This window comes from Macaca thibetana, chromosome 4 (assembly GCF_024542745.1).
Source record: "Macaca thibetana thibetana isolate TM-01 chromosome 4, ASM2454274v1, whole genome shotgun sequence".
Classification (NCBI taxonomy): domain Eukaryota; kingdom Metazoa; phylum Chordata; class Mammalia; order Primates; family Cercopithecidae; genus Macaca; species Macaca thibetana.
The window spans coordinates 132,548,301-132,567,894 of NC_065581.1; the positions used below are offsets into that span (position 1 = coordinate 132,548,301).

General features: G+C 38.7%; 1 protein-coding gene across 6 annotated transcripts in view; it reads left to right on the plus strand.

Annotated features, from left to right (window-relative positions):
- The window catches only part of SLC18B1 (solute carrier family 18 member B1), a 29,848-nt gene that overhangs the window by 6,729 nt on the left and 3,525 nt on the right, over window positions 1-19,594 (plus strand). For 4 of the 6 annotated variants that reach the window (XR_007725059.1, XM_050787995.1, XM_050787996.1 and 1 more), the window contains exons 3-10: window positions 2,506-2,601; window positions 2,938-3,011; window positions 4,874-5,021; window positions 8,360-8,516; window positions 13,104-13,240; window positions 15,730-15,831; window positions 18,166-18,257; window positions 19,400-19,495. Coding sequence is in view for 5 of the 6 variants with exons in the window: in XM_050787995.1 (XP_050643952.1) it covers window positions 2,506-2,601; window positions 2,938-3,011; window positions 4,874-5,021; window positions 8,360-8,516; window positions 13,104-13,240; window positions 15,730-15,831; window positions 18,166-18,257; window positions 19,400-19,495 (902 nt within the window). In the remaining variant the exon portion in view is untranslated. Of the gene's footprint in view, window positions 1-1,909; window positions 2,602-2,937; window positions 3,012-4,873; window positions 5,022-8,359; window positions 8,517-13,103; window positions 13,241-15,729; window positions 15,832-18,165; window positions 18,258-19,399; window positions 19,496-19,594 lie in introns of all 6 variants that reach the window. The other 2 variants (XM_050788000.1, XM_050787999.1) reach the window with 2 other exon arrangements.

Genomic DNA, 19,594 nt, shown 5'->3' on the forward strand with positions numbered 1-19,594 from the left:
GTGTTCCAAAAATGGCATTTGGCTGCTGCCGTAGCATGTGGTTCTAGCACATCCTGTGTCAGCATTCCATTTCCACAGTGAATATGGGAACATGCACACGATGGAAACTGTAATGGCTTACGACCTTGTAACCTTTGCAAATCCCTCTCCTCATCTATAAATGAGGCCAGCTAAAAATACATCCCTTATTTAATTGTTGTTAGATACCATGCAAAATGGCACTTAATAGAGATCCTGGCTCATAATGGGGGTCTAGTAAGTATTAATTGCTATATGTATTTATATGTTTTCTGCTAGATTCTAAATTAAGTACTTATTGGAACTATTATGCATTGATAATGTAACTTGACTAATGAATGTTTGTCTTTCTTTTCTTTCTTTCTTTCTTTCTTTCTTTCTTTCTTTCTTTCTTTCTTTCTTTCTTTCTTTCTTTCTTTCTGTCTGTCTGTCTTCCTTCCTTCCTTCCTTCCTTTCTTTCTTTCTTTCTTTCTTTCTTTTGCTTTCTTTTCTTTTCTTTTTCTTTTTTCTTTTTTTTTTTTGAGACAGAGTCTTGCTCTGTCACCCAGGCTGGAGTGCAGTGGCACAATCTCGGCTCACTGCAACCTCTGACTCCTGGGTTCAAGCAATTCTTCTTCCTCAGTCTCCTGAGTAGCTGGGATTACAGACATGTGCCACCACACCTGGCTAATTTTTGTATTTTTAGTAGAGACGGGGTTTCACCATGCTGGCCAGGCGGGTCTCGAACTCCTGACCTCAAGTGATCCTCCCACCTCGGCCTCCCAAAGTGCTGGGATTACAGGTGTGAGCCACTGTGCCCGGCATGAATATTTTTCTTATGCCTTAATTGACTCCTTTCACAACATTTTCTTTTTGAGGAACCTGACCCATGTGTAGTAGAAATGTAGACCTCATGTTCCAGTCGATGTACAGCATAACCATTTGTTACAGTGCCATTAAAGGTATTTTAATGAACTCTCTCGTATCCACACCGTTATTTACTGTGGTTATTAGTACATGGAAAGGGAATGGCTAGTTATGAAGCCCAAGAATTAGGGGCTTAAATCTTTCCCAAGCCATTACTGTGGAGCTGTGGGCCCATCCTCTCTGCCTTCACGCACCACCAAGTGCTTAGGGACATTTCTGAGGACTTTTCCTAGAGTAAGAGAGAGGCCCTTCCTAAAATTTAGCTTAGAACAACAGAGTTCACTTCTCTGGCTTCCTGTGGTATGACGCTATGAGAAATGTATGGTTTATTTAAAGAGGCACAGTCTGACATGGAAAAAAACATCCTTGAAAAAGACAAAGATTGAATGTTGATAGTATCTTTACATGGGAAGGGATGGAGAAAATTTTTATCGTAAATTGTACTTAGAGAGAAAAGGTAAAGAAAGGCAATCATGGTTGTAGAGAATGGATGTTGAAGAGTGCAAAAGTGTGTGTGCACGTGTGCATTTCTGTATTAATTATGAAGTTATTTGCGAAAATCCAAAGCTCTGCCTAAAGGATGGATCTAAACTGGACTCTTCCGACCATAAATATTCACTGCTGGTACAATGCCTTATATATACAAGATGGTCAATATATGACAGTTCAGGCTTTCCCTTTGTAGTATGCTAAGTGGCCAGTCCTATCTTAAAGAAATTAAACTCGTATTTTGATTCCTTAAATTTCTATAGCTAGAATCTGATTTAAGGATCTGCCGTAGTTCCAGGACTTGACAAAGTTTTTTAAACTTTCTATTTTTATATGTGAATGTAGTTGTGTATCACAGTGGTAGCATTTGAAGTTCGAAAGAAGTAGATTTAGGATAAATATTACCTGTAGCAAATCTTAGGAGCTCACTGATAGAATAGGCTATAAACATTAGTAACTGTAATTGATGGATGATAAACTACCTTGGCTGTTTCAGGAGAACGTAGAATGTCAGGGGAGCATCTCTCACCTGTGTTGTTGATGACAGGAAGGAAAACTGTCTTCTCCAAACTGTCAGGTAATTGGTATTACTGTCAGAAACAGAGACCTAGACTGATTGGGCCTTGGTCTGACCCATGTGCCAACTCATGGAACTTCCTATTCTTGAGTTTGAAGACTGGCCAGCGTTTTTTGTTTGTTTCCTATAATTAAATGTGATACCCAAAAGGAAGTGTGTCTAAATCAGCTGTTTCCTCGGTCCTGTGACTATGCAATAGAGCCCAAATTTCCTTAACCAAGGCATTTTTTGTGTTTGTTTATACACTCTAATTCTGACTTTTGCCAGCTAAAGCTAACAATTCTTTATAGGCATGGTGAGTGAATTATTTTCATGTAAGAGACTATGGTTTACTATCTAAACTATTACTAGTTTCCCTTCCTTCCCCACCCCATTTATTTTAAAAGAATAATCTTTTTGAAACTGATATGCAGATAAAGTTCACAAGATGATGATGCTCTGATCTATTATTCCCATTTTTCCATATTGATGCTAATTTTTCTTTGAAACTTTGTTTCCATTTCTATTACTTAAAGGCTGAAAAGAAGGGAACCAGCAATACGATTATCGGTATGATCTTTGGATGTTTTGCTTTGTTCGAGTTGCTGGCATGCTTGGTATTTGGAAACTATGTAAGTATAAAGTTCATATGCACATCTTAATTTTTAAAAATTATATGATGAATTATTTTAGTTTACTAGTCTAGAATTTGCATCGATACTGAAATAACCATGGTTATAATTTTATAAATTGTGCCACTGTTGACAGTTCCCTCCTCAGATTTGATTGATTTTTAACTCTTTCCATGTTTTTAAGCAATGAGTACTGTCACTATATTAAAGAATTATAATATATTAACTGTACATGTCTTCCCCCATCCTATATTTTCCAATACAGTGGATTTGTTTCTATCAGTATAGACTTTCAGAAGTCATAAATTTACCACTCTTCTTTGACATTTATTATAGCTTGTACATATTGGAGCAAAATTTATGTTTGTAGCAGGAATGTTTGTCTCAGGAGGAGTTACAATTCTCTTTGGGTAAGTCATTTTCTGATTATATTTGGGAGCTTGAACAGATTTCGTAATCTATTGTTAAAGGTTCTTTAAGTCAATGGTTCCATTATTGTCTGTCAAATGCATAGCATGTGACTAATGGCAGAAGTTGAGTAAGTAGAGAACAGGGATAAATGGCATTGATTTTAAGGAAACAGGCCTCTGGGGGATCTCCTTGATGCTTGCTACTGAACTTATTCATTAGGACTCCTTTAGTGTGATTGTGAGTGACAGAAACTTAACTCACTTTTCTGAGTTACGGAAACGTGCTAGCTTTAGTAAAAAAGTGAATTTCTTTAATAAAGTGTCAACTCAAAAAATATCAGAATACAGATTTGAAACGATGTCATGAGACCTTTTTCCTCTTGTGATTTGAACAAGCTCTCCCCTTTAGGTGGCAAGGTGACCCCTAGCAGTTTCAGTAGAAAGTGCCAGTTGCCTAGTAGTTCCTATTAGAGTCACAGAATGAAGCCCCACTGACCTGACCTTTGCTGATGGCTGTAGCCAGGGGGAAAGAATGTTCTGCTTGACCAGGCCAGGTCACATGCTCAGTTCAGAGCATGGAATAGAATGGTTTCCCCCATTGCTACTTCCCGAAAAAGGAAAAATGAGTGCCAGTGACAAAACAGATGTGAAAGTTCTTAAGCTTAGAGTTCTTAAACCAGCAGCGTAATGCCAAATAATATGGAAGAGCTTATATAAGTACATGGGAACACAGAGGAATAACAGTATAGTAAGATTATAATGAAGTAAACTCAAGAAAACTTTTTTTTTTTTTTTTTTTTTGAGACGGAGTCTGGCTGTGTTGCCCAGGCTGGAGTGCAGTGGCCGGATCTCAGCTCACTGCAAGCCCCGCCTCCCAGGTTCACGCCATTCTCCTGCCTCAGCCTCCCGAGTAGCTGGGAGTACAGGCGCCCGCCGCCTCGCCCGGCTAATTTTTTTTGTATTTTAGTAGAGACAGGGTTTCACCGTGTTAGCCAGCATGGTCTGGATCTCCTGAACTCGTGATCCGCCCGTCTCGGCCTCCCAAAGTGCTGGGATTACAGGCTTGAGCCACCGCGCCCGGCCAAGAAAACTGTTAAATGAAATGGGGTTAAAAAATTTTTGGAAGGGTCTTTTTTTTTCTTTCTTTATTCCTTTTTTTTTTTTTTTTTTTTTGGTTTGAGTCCTACCATGGGAGAGATCTGAAACTGAGTTCTTTCTTCTATATGGGTCTTGTCAGAGTGATTCTACATGTTATTCTTCTTTTTCTTTCTTTCTTTCTTTTTTTTTTTTTGAGACGGTGTCTTGCCCTGTTTCCCAGGCTGGAGTGCAGTAGTGCGATCTCGGCTCACTGCAACCTCCGCCTCCCAGGTTCAAACGACTGTCCTGCCTCAACCTTCCAAGAAGCTGGGATTACAGGTGCTTGCCACCATGCCCAGTTAATTTTTGTATTTTTTAGTAGAGACGGGATTTCGCCATGTTGTCCAGGCTGGTCTCCAGCTCCTGACCTCGGGGCATATGCCTGCCTCGACCACCCAAAGTGCTGAAATTACAAGCATAAGTCACCACACCGATTCTACATATTCTAGAAAGGTTTATTTGGTACTATCATCTGGGGGACCAGTTATATCGCAGAACAGGGCAACTAAGCTGTTGTTATGACTCAAATTGTTACCAAAAAAAGAAAAAGGGTAATTTTCTCCTACTGAAAAGACAGCAAAGCAACTCTTTTTTAAAAAATTATATTCTAAAGTGATTTATTCTAATAACTATGGGTGAGGTACTACTCTTTTTAGTGAGTACAGTTAAAAAGGAAAGAAATGAAAACTAGCTTGGCATTTGAGAATTGTCTTATTCCTTTTTAGTGTATTGGACCGAGTTCCAGATGGACCAGTATTTATTGCTATGTGTTTTCTAGTGAGAGTAATGGATGCAGTTAGCTTTGCTGCAGCAGTGACTGCATCTTCTTCTATCCTGGCAAAGGCTTTTCCAAATAACGTGGCTACAGTATTGGTATGTATTTTATAAGTATTTCCCACTTTCCTTTGAGCGTAGGCCAAAATCTTTGCCCTTCCAAGTTAAAGCTGGGATCCATTCTTCTATACTTGCATTTCTGTACTCTCTGTATTATTGTTGCCTTTCACCCCGAGTTCGACTAGCAGCAAGCCTGTCAATAAATGTAACACTGGTGTTACTTGGGTGCTCTTCCTGGTTTTAGAATTCCCTGAATGGGCAGTTTGACAGGTAAATGTGGTCCAAATCAGTCATTCTTTTTACCACTTAAAAAAAAAATTTCCTTGGTAGTTTTTTTTGCTGTCTACCTGTAGCCTAGATTGTGATTGAGCTGCCTGAAGCATTCCTCTGCCTTAGAAAAAGAGTTATCCCTAGTGGCAAAATAATCAATTCATACTAAAGTCCTTCCTCCGCTTTCCCCAGATTTATGCACGGGATCTTAGAAATCATCTCAAAGTCCTTAAGTGCTTCTGCACTGTCTATCTGAGGATGCTTTTGCATTTTGACGTAAAAATCCAAATCCTGGTGGCATCATATTGACATGTGTTTTTGTATACTGCTTAGATGCTTATAGAACTGGTATTAGTGACATATCAGATTCCCATCCCATCCATAGGCAGCTGCCTCTCTGACCCCCAAGAAGTCTTTTCTATTATAGCTCTCTCTCTCTGGGCCCATGCGCTTCTGAAAGACTCATATCAGAGTCTGTATGGCGCCCTTATAGCGTTTAATTGTTCTCTTAGACTTCAGAATCTAATCAGCTTAGTAACAAGGACTCCCTTATTTACTCATTTAATACTGTAGTTTGAAAAGTTTTACTATCAGGTAAACGCTTTGCTGTGTAAATACTTATTCCCACTTTTTGTTAAGCATTTATGTATATAGCTGGATAGGTTTATGTTAGATTCTGTTGCCATTTGGCAGGTATACAATTTACATTTCCAGAAAATATATTTCTCTGGAAAGGGAGGAAAAAAAATATATTTTTCTGAGAAAGGGCTCAGAAGAACACTAGTCTGTTGATATGCCCTATAAGATAAGGGTTTATGGCTAAGCAGGTTTGGAGAGTGCTGTCTGCTGCCTCTAACTTAGAGATGCCTAGTTCACATTAATGTCTTCAGACCTTGAAAATCCTGGAGTAGGATTACTTTATTAGATGTTCTACAACGCACTTTAACTATGGAACCACTTTTTTCTATCTTTTCTTTCTTTCCTTCCTTCCTTCCTTCCTTCCTTCCTTCCTTCCTTCCTTCCTTCCTTCCTTCCTTCCTTCCCTCCCTCCCTCCCTGCCTCCCTCCCTCCCTCCCTCTTTCTTTCTTTCTTTCTTTCTTTCTTTCTTTCTTTCTTTCTTTCTTTCTTTCTTTCTTTCTTTCTTTCTTTCTTTCTTTCTTTCTTTCTTTCTTTCTTTTTTTCTTTCTTTCTTTCTTTCTTTTCTTTCTTTTTCTTTCTTTCTTTCTCTCTTTCTTTCTTTCTCTTTCTTTCTTCTTTCTTTCTTTCTCTCTTTCTTTCTCTCTCTCTTTCTTTCTTTCTTTCTATCTTTTTATTTCTTTTTCTGAGACAGGTTCTTGCTGAGTTGCCCAGGCTGGTCTTCAATTCCTGGGCTTAAGCAATCCTACCACTTTGGCCTTCCAAGGTGGCTGGGATTATGAGTGTGAGCCACCACGCCTGGCTGGAACTATTTTTTCAAACAAACAAGACTTGTTGATCTCTTAAAAGAGCTGGTATTCTGTGGAACACTCTGGAAAGCGCTACCTAATAAATTCCTACGATAATGATAATTGTCCATTGGATCTTCTGATCAGCAAGAGACACCAGTGTTGCTATACCAAGTTTCTGTATAAAATTGCAGCCAACAGCTAACACACTAACATGGTAATTGATCTGGATGGCCTTATTGTGATGAAAGAATTTCAGTTTCTTTTTGAAGTGTTGAAAGTTATTAATAGAATACTTTTGTGTACTCTGTAAGGTCTGAAGATATAAGGTTGCAAGCCACAGATCTCTGTTTAAGGTCCCTAAAAACTAGATTGATTTAAAATGTTGCAATATCTATAGTGGTAAACCCTTTTTTTCCATAGCATTGTTTTGTTTAACTTTAAACAAAATAATTTTATATTGTACAAAATTCAAAAGTTACAGAAGGGAACATAGAATATAGTAAATATATTCTACATATAACTGTTACTCAGCCTTTGTATACACACCAGTTGTGCAGGTGCCCAGCCCTCCATCCCCTTAGGGAAGGCAACAGATATTGTAGGTTTCTTCCAGAGAAATTCCACATATATGTATGTACACACTGACACACACACACACACACACTGAGAAAGAGAGAGAGAGAGCGCAAGCGAGAGAGCATGATTTCCCTCCCCCTTTTTTCTTTTTATTTTTTTACTTGGACAGGACTATTGCATTATCCCTCTTTTTTCTTTACACAAATGGTAGCATACCATATGTACCATTCAGCACCTCACTGGTTACACCAACAATGAAATCATCTTGGAGATCTTCCTGTACCTACATATAAGGAACTTTCTTACTCTTTACTTTTCTTACTGGCTGTATAGTATTTCACTGTGTGGATATAACCTGGTTTACTTACATCGTTGATCAATATTTAGATTATTTTCATCTTTTGCTATTGCAAAACTCTGCTATAGTGCATAAGCTTATATACATACCATGTCACATCTACATGTCTATACTTATAAGTTAGTTTCTTACAAGTGGAATTCTGCGTCATGAGATATGTGCCTTAATTTGCCAAATTGCCAAATTGCCTACTGGTGTTCACTTGCTAGCATAGAGCATTCGATAGGAAATAGGTGAAAATTGGTATCTTGTGGTTTAAATTTGCTCATTTCATTTCTTTTAAAAAGTGAGGGTGAACTTCCAAAATATCTTTGTATTCCACTCTATGTGTCAACGGTTTATTTATAGCATTTGCCCATTTTTCTTTTCCTCATTGTAGCTCTCATGATGTATTTGGGGAATTAGTTCTTTGCCATTTTTTTCTCTGTTCTTCATTTATCTTTTGATTTTTTTTGATGCATAGTTTTCATATTTTCACGTAATCAGATTTGTCAATCTTTTTTATATTCTGGTGTTTTATGTCACAATTACAATACCTTCCCTATGATAACAATTTTTTAAATACTCCCATATTTAATTTTTCTAATAGTTTTATGATTTCAATATGTGCATTTAAATTTTGAGTCCATCTTGGGAGTGTGTGTATGTAAATTATGAAGAAGACAGAATTTCGTTTTTTTAGATAGTACCTTGTTAATTCTTCAAATGAAATATTTAAACTGATTTTTTCTTTTTCTCATTTTAAGGGAAGTCTTGAGACGTTTTCTGGACTGGGGCTAATACTAGGTCCTCCTGTAGGTGGCTTTTTATATCAGTCCTTTGGCTATGAAGTGCCCTTTATTGTTCTGGGATGCATCGTTTTGCTGATGGTACCACTGAATATGTATATTTTACCCAATTATGGTAAGTCCACACTTATGACTCATTTTAAGAACCTTAAATATATGTTTATACCTTTGTAAGAGACCAGTTTACCAGATATTGTTTTATTTTATATAATCAAAAGTAGCTTTTAAAAATAACTGATTATTTTTTCAGTAATGCAGGCAATTAGTTTATATGAATTTCTGTAAATTAAAAATTCTTTCCAACCTTTAGAGCTAGCAAATATTTAACTTCTGATCATAAACCATTACCATATGCTGTGTCTATGAGAGATTTTCTTGGACTAAACTAAATATCAAAGCCAGAAGTTTCTGTGGGCCACACATAGCCCAGTGTTCCTAGAAGGCTATAAACTAAGAGAATAATGCCCATCCTTCTTTCCCAGTGGTCCTTGCAGCTGTCTTCACAGAGTAGCTCAGATACAGGGATGTAGATTCAGGTGTTCTCTTTTAATAGTGTTTTTAAAAAATTATAAACTGGGCCGGACACAGTGGCTCATGCCTGTAATCACAGCGCTTTGGGATGCCAAGGCTGGTAGATCACTTGAGGCCAGGAGAGGAGTTCGAGACCAGCCTGGCCAACATGGTGAAACCCTGTGTCTATTACAAGTACAAAAATTAGCTGGGCGTGGTGGTGCACACCTGTAGTCCAAGCTACTTGGGAGGCTAAGGCATGAGAATCGCTTGAACCCAGGAGGTGGAGGTTGCAGTGAGCCAAGATTGTGCCATTGCATTCCAGCCTGGGTGACAGAGCGAGACTGTGTCCGCCCCCCCGAAAAAATTATAAACTGGTATTTAAAAAAAATCTCTAGGATTGATAATATTAAGGCTGTAAATGTAGATTTAAGTATTCCCAATTAATACTACTTTTAAAGATTGTTATTATTTGCTCAGGTACAGTGGCTCATGCCTGTAATCCCAGCACGTTGGGAGGCTGAGGCGGGTAGATCACCTGAGGTCAGGAGTTCGAGACCAGCCTGGCCAACCTGGTGAAACCCCGTCTCTACTAAAAATACAAAAATTAGCCAGGCATGGTGGTACATGCCTGTAATCCCAGCTACTCAGGAGGCTGAGACAGGAGAATTGCTTGAACCCAGGAGGCAGAAGTTGCAGTGAGCCAAGATCACGGCACTGCACTCCAGCCTGGGCAGGAGAGTGAGACTCTGTCTCAAAAAAAAAAAAAAAAAAAAAGTTATTGTTTTAGAAGAGTTTATAGATAGATGATGCTAGAAAATCAAATAAATTTTAAAAATTACTGATATCGGCAGAATTTTTTATTTTATAAGTTCTGCCCATTTCTTTACCACCTTTTAGACCCATAGACGATGTGGCTTTAGCATTGGGTGGCTAAGAGTCATTCATTATATCTGCTCACCAGGTCCCCTCTCCTATACTGCTCTAAAAAAAAAAATACTTCTAAAATAGAGTCATGGATGTGTCATTTATCTTATTAAAATCTTTAAGGTCTAGTAAGTTTAAGAGATCTATTGTACATCATGGCAACTATAGTTAATAACAACATATTGTACACTTGAAAATTGTCAATAGTAGATTTTAAGTGTTCTTACCATTAAAAAAAAGTATGTGAGGCAAAGCATGTTAATTAGCTTCATTTAGTTATTCCACAATGTATACATATATCAAAATATAATGTTTTATACCATAAATAGAGACAATTTTTACTTATTTTTTAAAATAAAAAATACTTAAATCCATGAAATGTGAACTTTATCCTGAAAGCCATTGGGAGCTATTGTTAGATTTTTTTTTTTTTTTTTTTGAAACGGAGTCTGTCACCCTGGCTGGAGTGTAGTGGTGTAATCTTGGCTCACTTCAAGCTCTGCCTCCTGTGATCAAGCAAATCTCATGCTTCAGCCTCTCAAGTAGCTGGGAGTACAGGTACATGCCACCACACCAGGGTAATTTTTGTATTTTTAGTAGAGACGGGGTTTCACCATGTTGGCCAGTCTAGTCTCGATCTCCTGACTTCAAGTGATCCTCCCATCTTGGTTTCTCAAAGTGCTGGGATTATAGGTGTGAGCCACTGTGCCTGGCCTATTGTTAGATTTAAGTAGAAGAGCCATATGATCTGGAATATCTTTCTTCCACTCTACCTAACTCTTACTTATCCTGCAAAACTTGATTTTATTACCTTTTTGGGGGGCGGAGGGGTTTCTTTCTTTTTTTTTTTTTTTTTTTTTTTGTGAGACAGTCTTGCTCTGTTGCTCAGGCTGGAATACAGTGGCGCAATCTTGGCTCATTGCAACCTTTGCTTCCCAGGTTCAAGCAATTCTCCTGCCTCAGCTTCCAGAGTAGCTGGGATTACAGGCCTGTGCCACCACACCTGGCTAATTTTTATATTTTTAGTAGAGACAGGGTTTCACCATGTTGGCCAGGCTGGTCTCGAACTCTTGACCTCATGATATACCCACTTTGGCCCCCCGAAGTGCTGGGATTACAGGCGTGAACCACTGTGCCCAGCCCTTTTCTGGGGAGTTTTTCTAAACCTTCTCGATCACTGGACTAGATCTGGTGTAGGTAGTGCCATAGTGCTCAGCATTTTTCCTGCCCCCTCACACTTGAGGACAACCCTATTCCCCATCTCTAACAGTAACTTCCTGTGGCAGGTTTTGTCAGCCAGGGAGTCATGTCCCTTCAAGCAAGTACCCCAAGTTTTCATTACTTGGTCTTCAACACTTAATTATACTAATTATGTTTCATTTTCATGGATGTTTTAATATATTCTCACTATGACAACTCCTTTTCTCACCCTGGATTTTAGGAACAGGGACTATTATGCAATAATGATTTATTTTTTACCATAAATACATAATACTTCTTACTTTCACAATAAATGTAACCAATTAAAATTGGAATCTTTTATCATTTTAGTTTAAAAGTGACTAAATATCCTTAGTATATACAATTCAAAAATCACACCAACTTGTCTCCCTGCCTGCAATACCTCACTGAGCCACACAGTGGTGTTTCTCCTCTTTCTAAGTCCAACTACATCCTGTAGTTTCTGTAGGAGCATCAAGGATGTGCTCAGATTTATTTCACCATTGAATACTTGGTTCATAATTAAGAAACTAACACCAGCCAGGCACGGTGGCTCATGCCTGTAATCTCAGCACTTTGGAAGGCCAAGGTGGATGGGTCCGGAGGTCAGGAGTTCGAGACCAGCCTGACCAACATGGTGAAATCCCGTCTCTACTAAAAATACAAAAATTAGCCAGGCATGTTGCGTGCACCTGTAATCTCAGCTACTCAGGAGGCTGAGGCTCAGGAGAATTGCTTGAATTCAGGAGGCGGAGGTTGCAGTGAGCCGAGATCGCGTCACTGCGCTCCAGCCTGGGTGACAGAGTGAGACTCTGTCTCAAAAAAAAAAAGCACACACACACACACACACATAAACAAAAAAACAAAAAACAAAAACAAAAACTAACACCAAGGTTTCACTTTATCTCTTATATCCTGAAAAAATCTAAGGATAACACTTAAAATAGTTGAACCACACTTCATGATGTTTTTGCACTTTGCTCCATATTTGATCGTGATTCAACAAGTATTTATAGACTAATGAACTGTGCAGGATATTGTGGGAGAAATGGGGATAAATGAAGGCTGTCATGGCCATCAAAGAGTTTCCACATCCATAAGTGGGAGGCTGAGGTGGGAGGATCGCTTTAGGCCAAAAATTTGCGACCAGTCTGGGCAATGTAGGGAGACCCCATCTCTAAAAAATTTTTAAATTAGCTGGGTGAGGTAGTGCACATCTGTAGTCCCAGCTACTTGGGAAGCTGAGGCAGGAGGATCACTTGAGTGCAGGAGTTGGAGGCTGCAGTGAACTATAATAACACCATTGCACTCCAGCCTGGGTGACAGAGCAATACACTCCATCTCTTAAAAAAAAAAAAGCTTTCATGTCTGATATGAGTTTGCTATATCCCCACCCGAATCTCGCCTTGAATTGTAATAATCCCCACATGTCAAAGGTGGGGCCAGGTGGAGGTAATTAAATCATGGGGGTGGTTTCCCCCATATTGTTCTCATGGTGGTGAATAAGTCTCACAAGATCTGATATTTTTATAGATGGGAGTTCCCCTGCACAAGCTCCCTTGCCTGCAGCCATGTAAGGTGTCCCTTTACTCTTCCTTCGTCTTCCACCATGATTGTGAGGCTTCCCCAGCCATGTGGAACTTTGAGTTTCTTAAACCACTTTCCTTTATAAATTACCCACTCTCAGGTATGTCTTTATTAGCAGTGTGAGAACAGATTAATACAATGTCTAAACCTGATATTATCTCTGGCCAGGATGAGTATAATAGTTACAACCTGTAATCTAAGACTCCTTCTTTCCCTCACACTCTCATTCCAGTTGATTCTTTCTAATTTGGGAAATTGTTTTTGATAAATTGAATGTGGCCTCTAGGTTTGAATAATTTATATGCAAGTGTAGATTGTATACAATTTTAGGCAAACTCAGAGGGTGAGTTGTGTTGATTACCAGATAAAGATGGTCTTACCAGTTTTCCAAATGAGTTAAAATTAAGAGATTTTAATTGCTTTGATTTTTTTTTTCTTTTTTCTTTTTTCCCCAAAGAGTCTGATCCAGGTGAACACTCATTCTGGAAACTGATTGCTTTACCCAAAGTTGGCCTTATAGCCTTCGTCATCAACTCACTCAGCTCATGTTTTGGCTTCCTTGATCCTACTCTGTCTCTCTTTGTTTTGGAGAAGGTAAGTTGCCTGATTGCTGAAGAGTGCTGCGTTGTAGCAGGTGGACGTAACTGCTTGTTCTTGGGCCCTGCTCTGTGGAAAGACCCTTGTGTGGCTGGGAGAAGGAGGCAGAATGGGCACTACACACCGAGGTAGCCTGTCCATCTCTGCTGTGCCTGTGAACTAGGGATCTGATTCAGTAAGAAGTCTTTCACTAAGTGGCCCAAACATTGGTTTCCTTCTTTCTAAGACCTTGCTCATGTCATTGTAGGTCTAGCTTGGGCATCATCCATGCTGCTTAACAAGGATACTTTTCCTCTTTTTGTTTGAATTGCAGTGAGACATTAGCGGTACACAGTAGCTCATTTGATGTAAGATGTGCTTCTTCTGTAACAGATCCCCCCTGGGTCTACTGACTTTTTAGGCTACTTTATATAATCAGATGACTATGGACTGTATTATTCTGGGATTTGAGAAAGGAACCAAGTATCCCTAGAACTAAAAAATAAAATGTTGAATTCTAAAAGTTTGAAGTCATCGAAATTTGTTCTTAGATATTTTTGAAAAAATATTATTACTGACACAGTGAAGTCCATTACAAGGTGTGGTAGTTAATTACACTGAACAATTAATATGTGTTGATAAAAGGCAAAAATGACTAACTTTGGCCCATAATGACTTTGAGGTACTAGATTTAAAATAGCACAGAAACTTAAGTTTCAATATACTTTCTAATATCAATAAAGTTGCTAATATGGTCATTTCAAATGCTTTCTGAACATTTACTGATCATAGAATGTAAAGATTAAAATTAATTTTTCTTATAATTTTACACTACCCCTTGAAATCACTGAAGACAGTTTGGGGAACTTCACAGGTAAACTTGGAGACTGTTATTTTAGTGCCTGGTCCAAGATTTAGACAGTAATATAATATTGCCTTTAGCCAGTGAGTACCGTAAGTTACCCAATGTCAGGCCTCTGAGCCCAAGCTAAGCCATCATAACCCCTGTGACCTGCACGTATACATCCAGATGACCTGGAGCAACTGAAGAACCACAAAAGATGACATTTTACCATTGTGATTTGTTCCTGCCCCTCCCCAACTGGTCAATCGACCTTGTGACATTCCTCCCCTGGGCAATGAGTTTTATGATCTCCCCACCCTGCACCTTGTGACCTCCGCCCCTGCCCGTAAGAGATAACCACTTTTAACTGTAATTTTCTACTAGCTACCCAAATCCTATCAAACCGCCCCACCCCATCTCACTTTGCTGACTCCTTTTTCAGACTCGTCTGTCTGCACCCAGGTAATTAAAAAGCTTTATTGCTGACACAAAGCCTGTTTGGTGGTCTCTTCACACGGATACGTGTGACGCCCATAAGAAAAATGTTTTGTGATTATACTGACACAGTCCATTTAGATCGTCAACAACCTGTATTTCTCAGCTGTTTTTCTGTGCTTTTAAGAAGTTGTGTCTAAACAATGAAAAAAAATCTATAACTAATCTCTGGGAAATCCAAGTTGTTTGTGTATATCTTATAAGAAATCTTTTTTGTTGTTGTTTCTCAAGAAAATGTAATTTATTTTAAAAAGATGAGGAAGACAGGAGGTTTCCTCGAAGATAACTATAATCGACCCATTTGTGGTATGGGAGGTAGTATAGGCCCTTCTTGTTTCTGGCTGATGATGGACTATATCAGAACTTTTTTTCGCTTTTGAGACAGTCTCGCTGTGTCACCCAAGCTGGAGTATAGTGGCATGATCTCGGCTCACGGTAGCCTCTGCCTCCCAAGTTCAAGCGATTCTCCTGCCTCAGCCTCCTGAGTAGCTGGGATTACAGGCATGCGCCACCACAGCAGGCTAATTTTTGTATTTTTCAGTAGAGATGGGGTTTCATCATGTTGGCCAGGCTTGTCTCAAACTCCTGACCTGAAGTGATCCACCTGCCTCAATCTCCCTAAACGCTGGGATTACAGGCATGCGCCACCACACCCAGTTTTACATCAGACATTGACTCCCTCAGGGCTATTGGTGGTGCCTCACCACTGCTGCCCCCTTTTCAGGTTGAAGTGCTGCGGCCCATCCCATTACCCAACTCCAACCTAAGAAATCTTTAGAAATTTATTTTCCTCTTTTTCTGAATCAGAAACCCTATGGTTGGAATCCAAGAATCTCTTTTAGCAAATTCTCCAGGTAATTTTTATGCACATTGAAGTTTGCAAAACATTAATTTACATATAAAAGTACTCTGAGTTATGGAAGCAAAGTATGTTTAATGCCAAAGGCTACAAAGCAAAAAATCTTCTCTTCTGACTTCTGGTTAGGTTGTCCTCCCATAGAGAAAAAGTAGTGCATTTTCAAAGGTAAGATGAAAATTAGGACAGTGCAGAATATTATTAATAGACTCATGGTAATAATAAGAGCTAAAGAAATGGTAGAAGGAAAAGAGGGATGTTTACTTAAAAATGACTTAATTATGTGACTTTAATATAGGATTTCTTTTACAGTTTAATTTACCAGCTGGATATGTGGGACTAGTATTCCTGGGTCTGGCACTGTCCTATGCCATCTCTTCACCACTGTTTGGTCTCCTAAGTGATAAAATGCCAGTACGTACACTTAATTTATATTTGAGTCACTTTTGCATGTTTAGAGCAGTGGTTTTCCAATTGTTCCTTTGGAACTCTAGGAGTCCACTGGTTAGACTTGATATATTCAATTGGACTAGGGAGAGGTTGCAGTATCTTCTATCACCCTAAGGGTCAGCTATCACACTAAACCAATTCACTTTAAATTGCTTCACCTGGGAGGAAGAGTCTTACGCTTAAAAAAAAAAAAAATTGGATTAGACTTTCTTTTTCTAATTTCTTCCCCCAACATTGTCATCCAGACTGGAGGGCAGTGGCGCGATCATAGCTTACTGCAGCCTTGAACTCTTGGTCTCAAGTGATCCTCCTGCATCAGCCTCCTAGGTAGCTGGGATTATATGCATGTGCCACCACATCCGGCTCCTGGATTAGACTCTCTAAAGAAAAAAACTCTTGATGTAAAAAAAAAAAAAAAAAAAGGATTGATCTTAATAAATAGGGCAAAGTCCTAGAGGCTATTACAGACTTGATCAAATTGAGAGATTTCTTCTTTAGGAGGAGATAATTTAGATTTTCTGTGTGAGTGAAAAAATTGACCACATAAATATGGACTGGTTATCTCATAGCCTTTCTGTTTAAAAAAAAAAAAATACCCTTCTGTTCTCTTTCAACCAGGTTTAAACCATTCGGTACAGATGATGAGAGCACAGAATTAGTACTGCTAGTCAAATCTTAAACTTCTGTGGTTTTAGGGCTTATATTTTGCATTTCCCTTCATTTCATTTGCATATTTATTTATCAAGAACTGATTTACTTGTGGAATACTTAGTAACCCAGATGTCCAAAAGCAAGTATCTTAAACAGTGTTTGGAGCTTGGTTTTCAGACATAATCTTACTTAACTGAGCGGATATGGCACCCCTGTAATTTTTGTCCTGATTCAAGTAGTTTATAAGGGATAATTTTAGTGGATACGATCTTAGTCCATTCAGGATACTGTAACAAAATACCACAAACTGAGAGGATTTATAAACAATAGAAATTTGTTTCTCACAATTGTGGAGACCAAAATGTCCAAGATTAAGGCACTGGTAGATCTGATGTCTGATGAGGGCCTGTTGCCTGGCGCACAGATTGTCTTCTTTCACTGTAACCTCACCACGATGGAACAGGCAAGGGAGCTCTCTGTGGCCTCTTGTATAGGGATACTAATCCTCTTCATGAAGGCTGCACCTTCATTACCTAATCACCTCCCAAAGGCTCACCTCCAGATACCAGCACATTGGATGTTAAGATTTAATGTATAAATTTGGGGGGGATATAAGCATTCAGTCTCTAGCAGGTAATTTTTTAATGATGTGATTTTTCTAGGTATTGTAACTATTAATACCTGGTAGGGGTTTTTTTGTAGTCACTGGTTTTTTTTTTTTTTTTTTTTTTTTTTTTTGACAGAATCTTGCTCTGTTGCCCAGGATGGAGTACAGTGGTATGATCTTGGCTCACTGCAACCTCCGCCTCCCAGGTTCAAGCAATTCTCCTGCCTCAGCCTCCTGAGTAGCTGGGATTACAGATGTCTACCACCACACCTGGCTAATTTTTGTGCCTTTTTAGTAGAGACTGGGTTTTACCATGTTGGCTAGGCTGGTCTCAAACTTGTGAGCTCAAGCAATCTTCCGACATCGGCCTCCCAGACTGTTGGGATTATAGGTGTGAGCCACCGCGCCTGGCTGGTCATTGCATTTTATAGTTAGTTTTTTTGTTGTTATATTTGTAATAGTTCATCATGTGCAAAATCTGATCTGCAATACACTCCCCTGCTAAGAAATCTTTGTCCTTTGTTCACTTTCTGTCTTGTTATATATTGTCCTTGCTTGCGAGTTTCTCATCTCTTTATTTTCTCACTCCTGTAATCCCAGCACTTTGGGAGGCCAAGGCAGGCAGATCACAAGGTCAGGAGATCGAGACCATCCGGGCTAACATGGTAAAACCCCGTCTCTACTAAAAAAATACAAAAGAAATTAACCCGGTGTGGTAGCGGGTACCTGTAGTCCCAGCTACCTGGGAGGCTGAGGCAGGAGAATGTTGTGTACCCGGGAGGCAGAGCTTGCAATGAGCCGAGATTGCGCTGCCACTGCACTCCAGCCTGGGCGACAAAGCAAGACTCCGTCTCAAAAACATAAAAAATAAAATTAAAAAATTAAAAAATAAATAATAAATAAATGTAAAGTTTTGTTTTCTTCATTGTATTTGGGTTTTTGAATATCATGATTTGTGTTTTTTACTATTGTTTTATATTGTTTGATTATGGAGGGTCTTTGCCTCTAAGACTCATTTTGACTCTCTTTCTCCTTACCAGCCTCTAAGGAAATGGCTTCTGGTGTTTGGCAACTTAATCACGGCTGGGTGCTACATACTCTTAGGGCCTGTCCCAGTCTTGCATATTAAAAGGTAGTTTTTTTTCTTCTGTATGTTTGGCTAAATAACATTAGGAATTATTTCAAAAAATTTTGTTTTAACACTGGTATAGGTTAGTATTTGGAACATTAATATTTAAATAATTAACTGTAGTACTCTATTGAATTGTTAGGCTGACAATATTTTACCCTACTAGAAGCTAGCAGTGGGAGAAGCAGAAAAAAAATGCATGAAATCTGTCTCAAATGACAAAAATGCATATTCTCCTGTATTTCAATTGTACCTACTTGTTTATACTTTATTTTTAAAATAGAATTTGTTGCTACTTACCTTTACTTGATAGTTCTTAGAATATATTTTTTGTTTTTTTCTATTCTTTTTCCTTGAGGCAGGGACCAAATCTGTTTTTGTGTCTGTATCATCCTTAGCATGTAGTAGCTGCCTATTAAACCTTGCTTAATGTAATTACAACTAAATTGCTTAATGTAATTTAGTTACTAAAATAAACTGAACTTCTTAGACCTTTTCAGGTACTTCTGGGATAAAACATAGTAATATGGAAAGGAAGGGGTTTCAGAGTCCTTCAGACTTGAGTTTAGGTTTTGGCTTTGCCATGTACTAGTAAGCAAACCACTTAACTTCCAAGAGCCTCAGTTTTCTCATCTACAAAAAGGAGCTGATAATAGTACTTACATCACAAGGATTAAATCTGGTAACATATATTAAGTAACTGGCATAGTCTCCTCATATGGAACAAATGTGTTTCCTGACTCTTCTTTTACCTCTTTCCTTCTATGCCATTTTTAAATTAATTGAAGTTCAAAGCCAAGTGATTGAAAGAACAGTATTAGTACTGACATTTTCACTAATTTTGAAGGGATTTTGTTTGGTGAGAAGAAGCCAGGTTGGCTCCAGACATGTGATATATATAACCAAAGGACCAAAAAGATGGAGATATCAGGATGAATTTCCCCCAGCCCCAACAAATACTGTAAGGAGCTAAAAGGCACTCCAACTGAATGAAATGGGTTAGATGGGAATGGAAATGAGACTAGGCACATAATCAGTGAAAATAACGTATCTGGGATCCTCACTTCCTTAGCATTAAGCTTTGTGTTTCTTAAAATGCTAATGTTTTTCTTTTTGTATTTTTTTTCTCCAAAACCCTTTTGCAGTCAGCTTTGGCTGCTGGTGCTGATACTAGTTGTAAATGGCATCTCTGCCGGAATGAGTATAATTCCAACTTTCCCGGAAATTCTCAGTTGTGCACAGTAAGTTACTTCCATTGCTTGAAGAGCTGTATTGTGAATAAGTAGTGAGTATCACAGGCTTTCTTGAATTTCTCAATTTTGCAGCATGTTGGATATTTT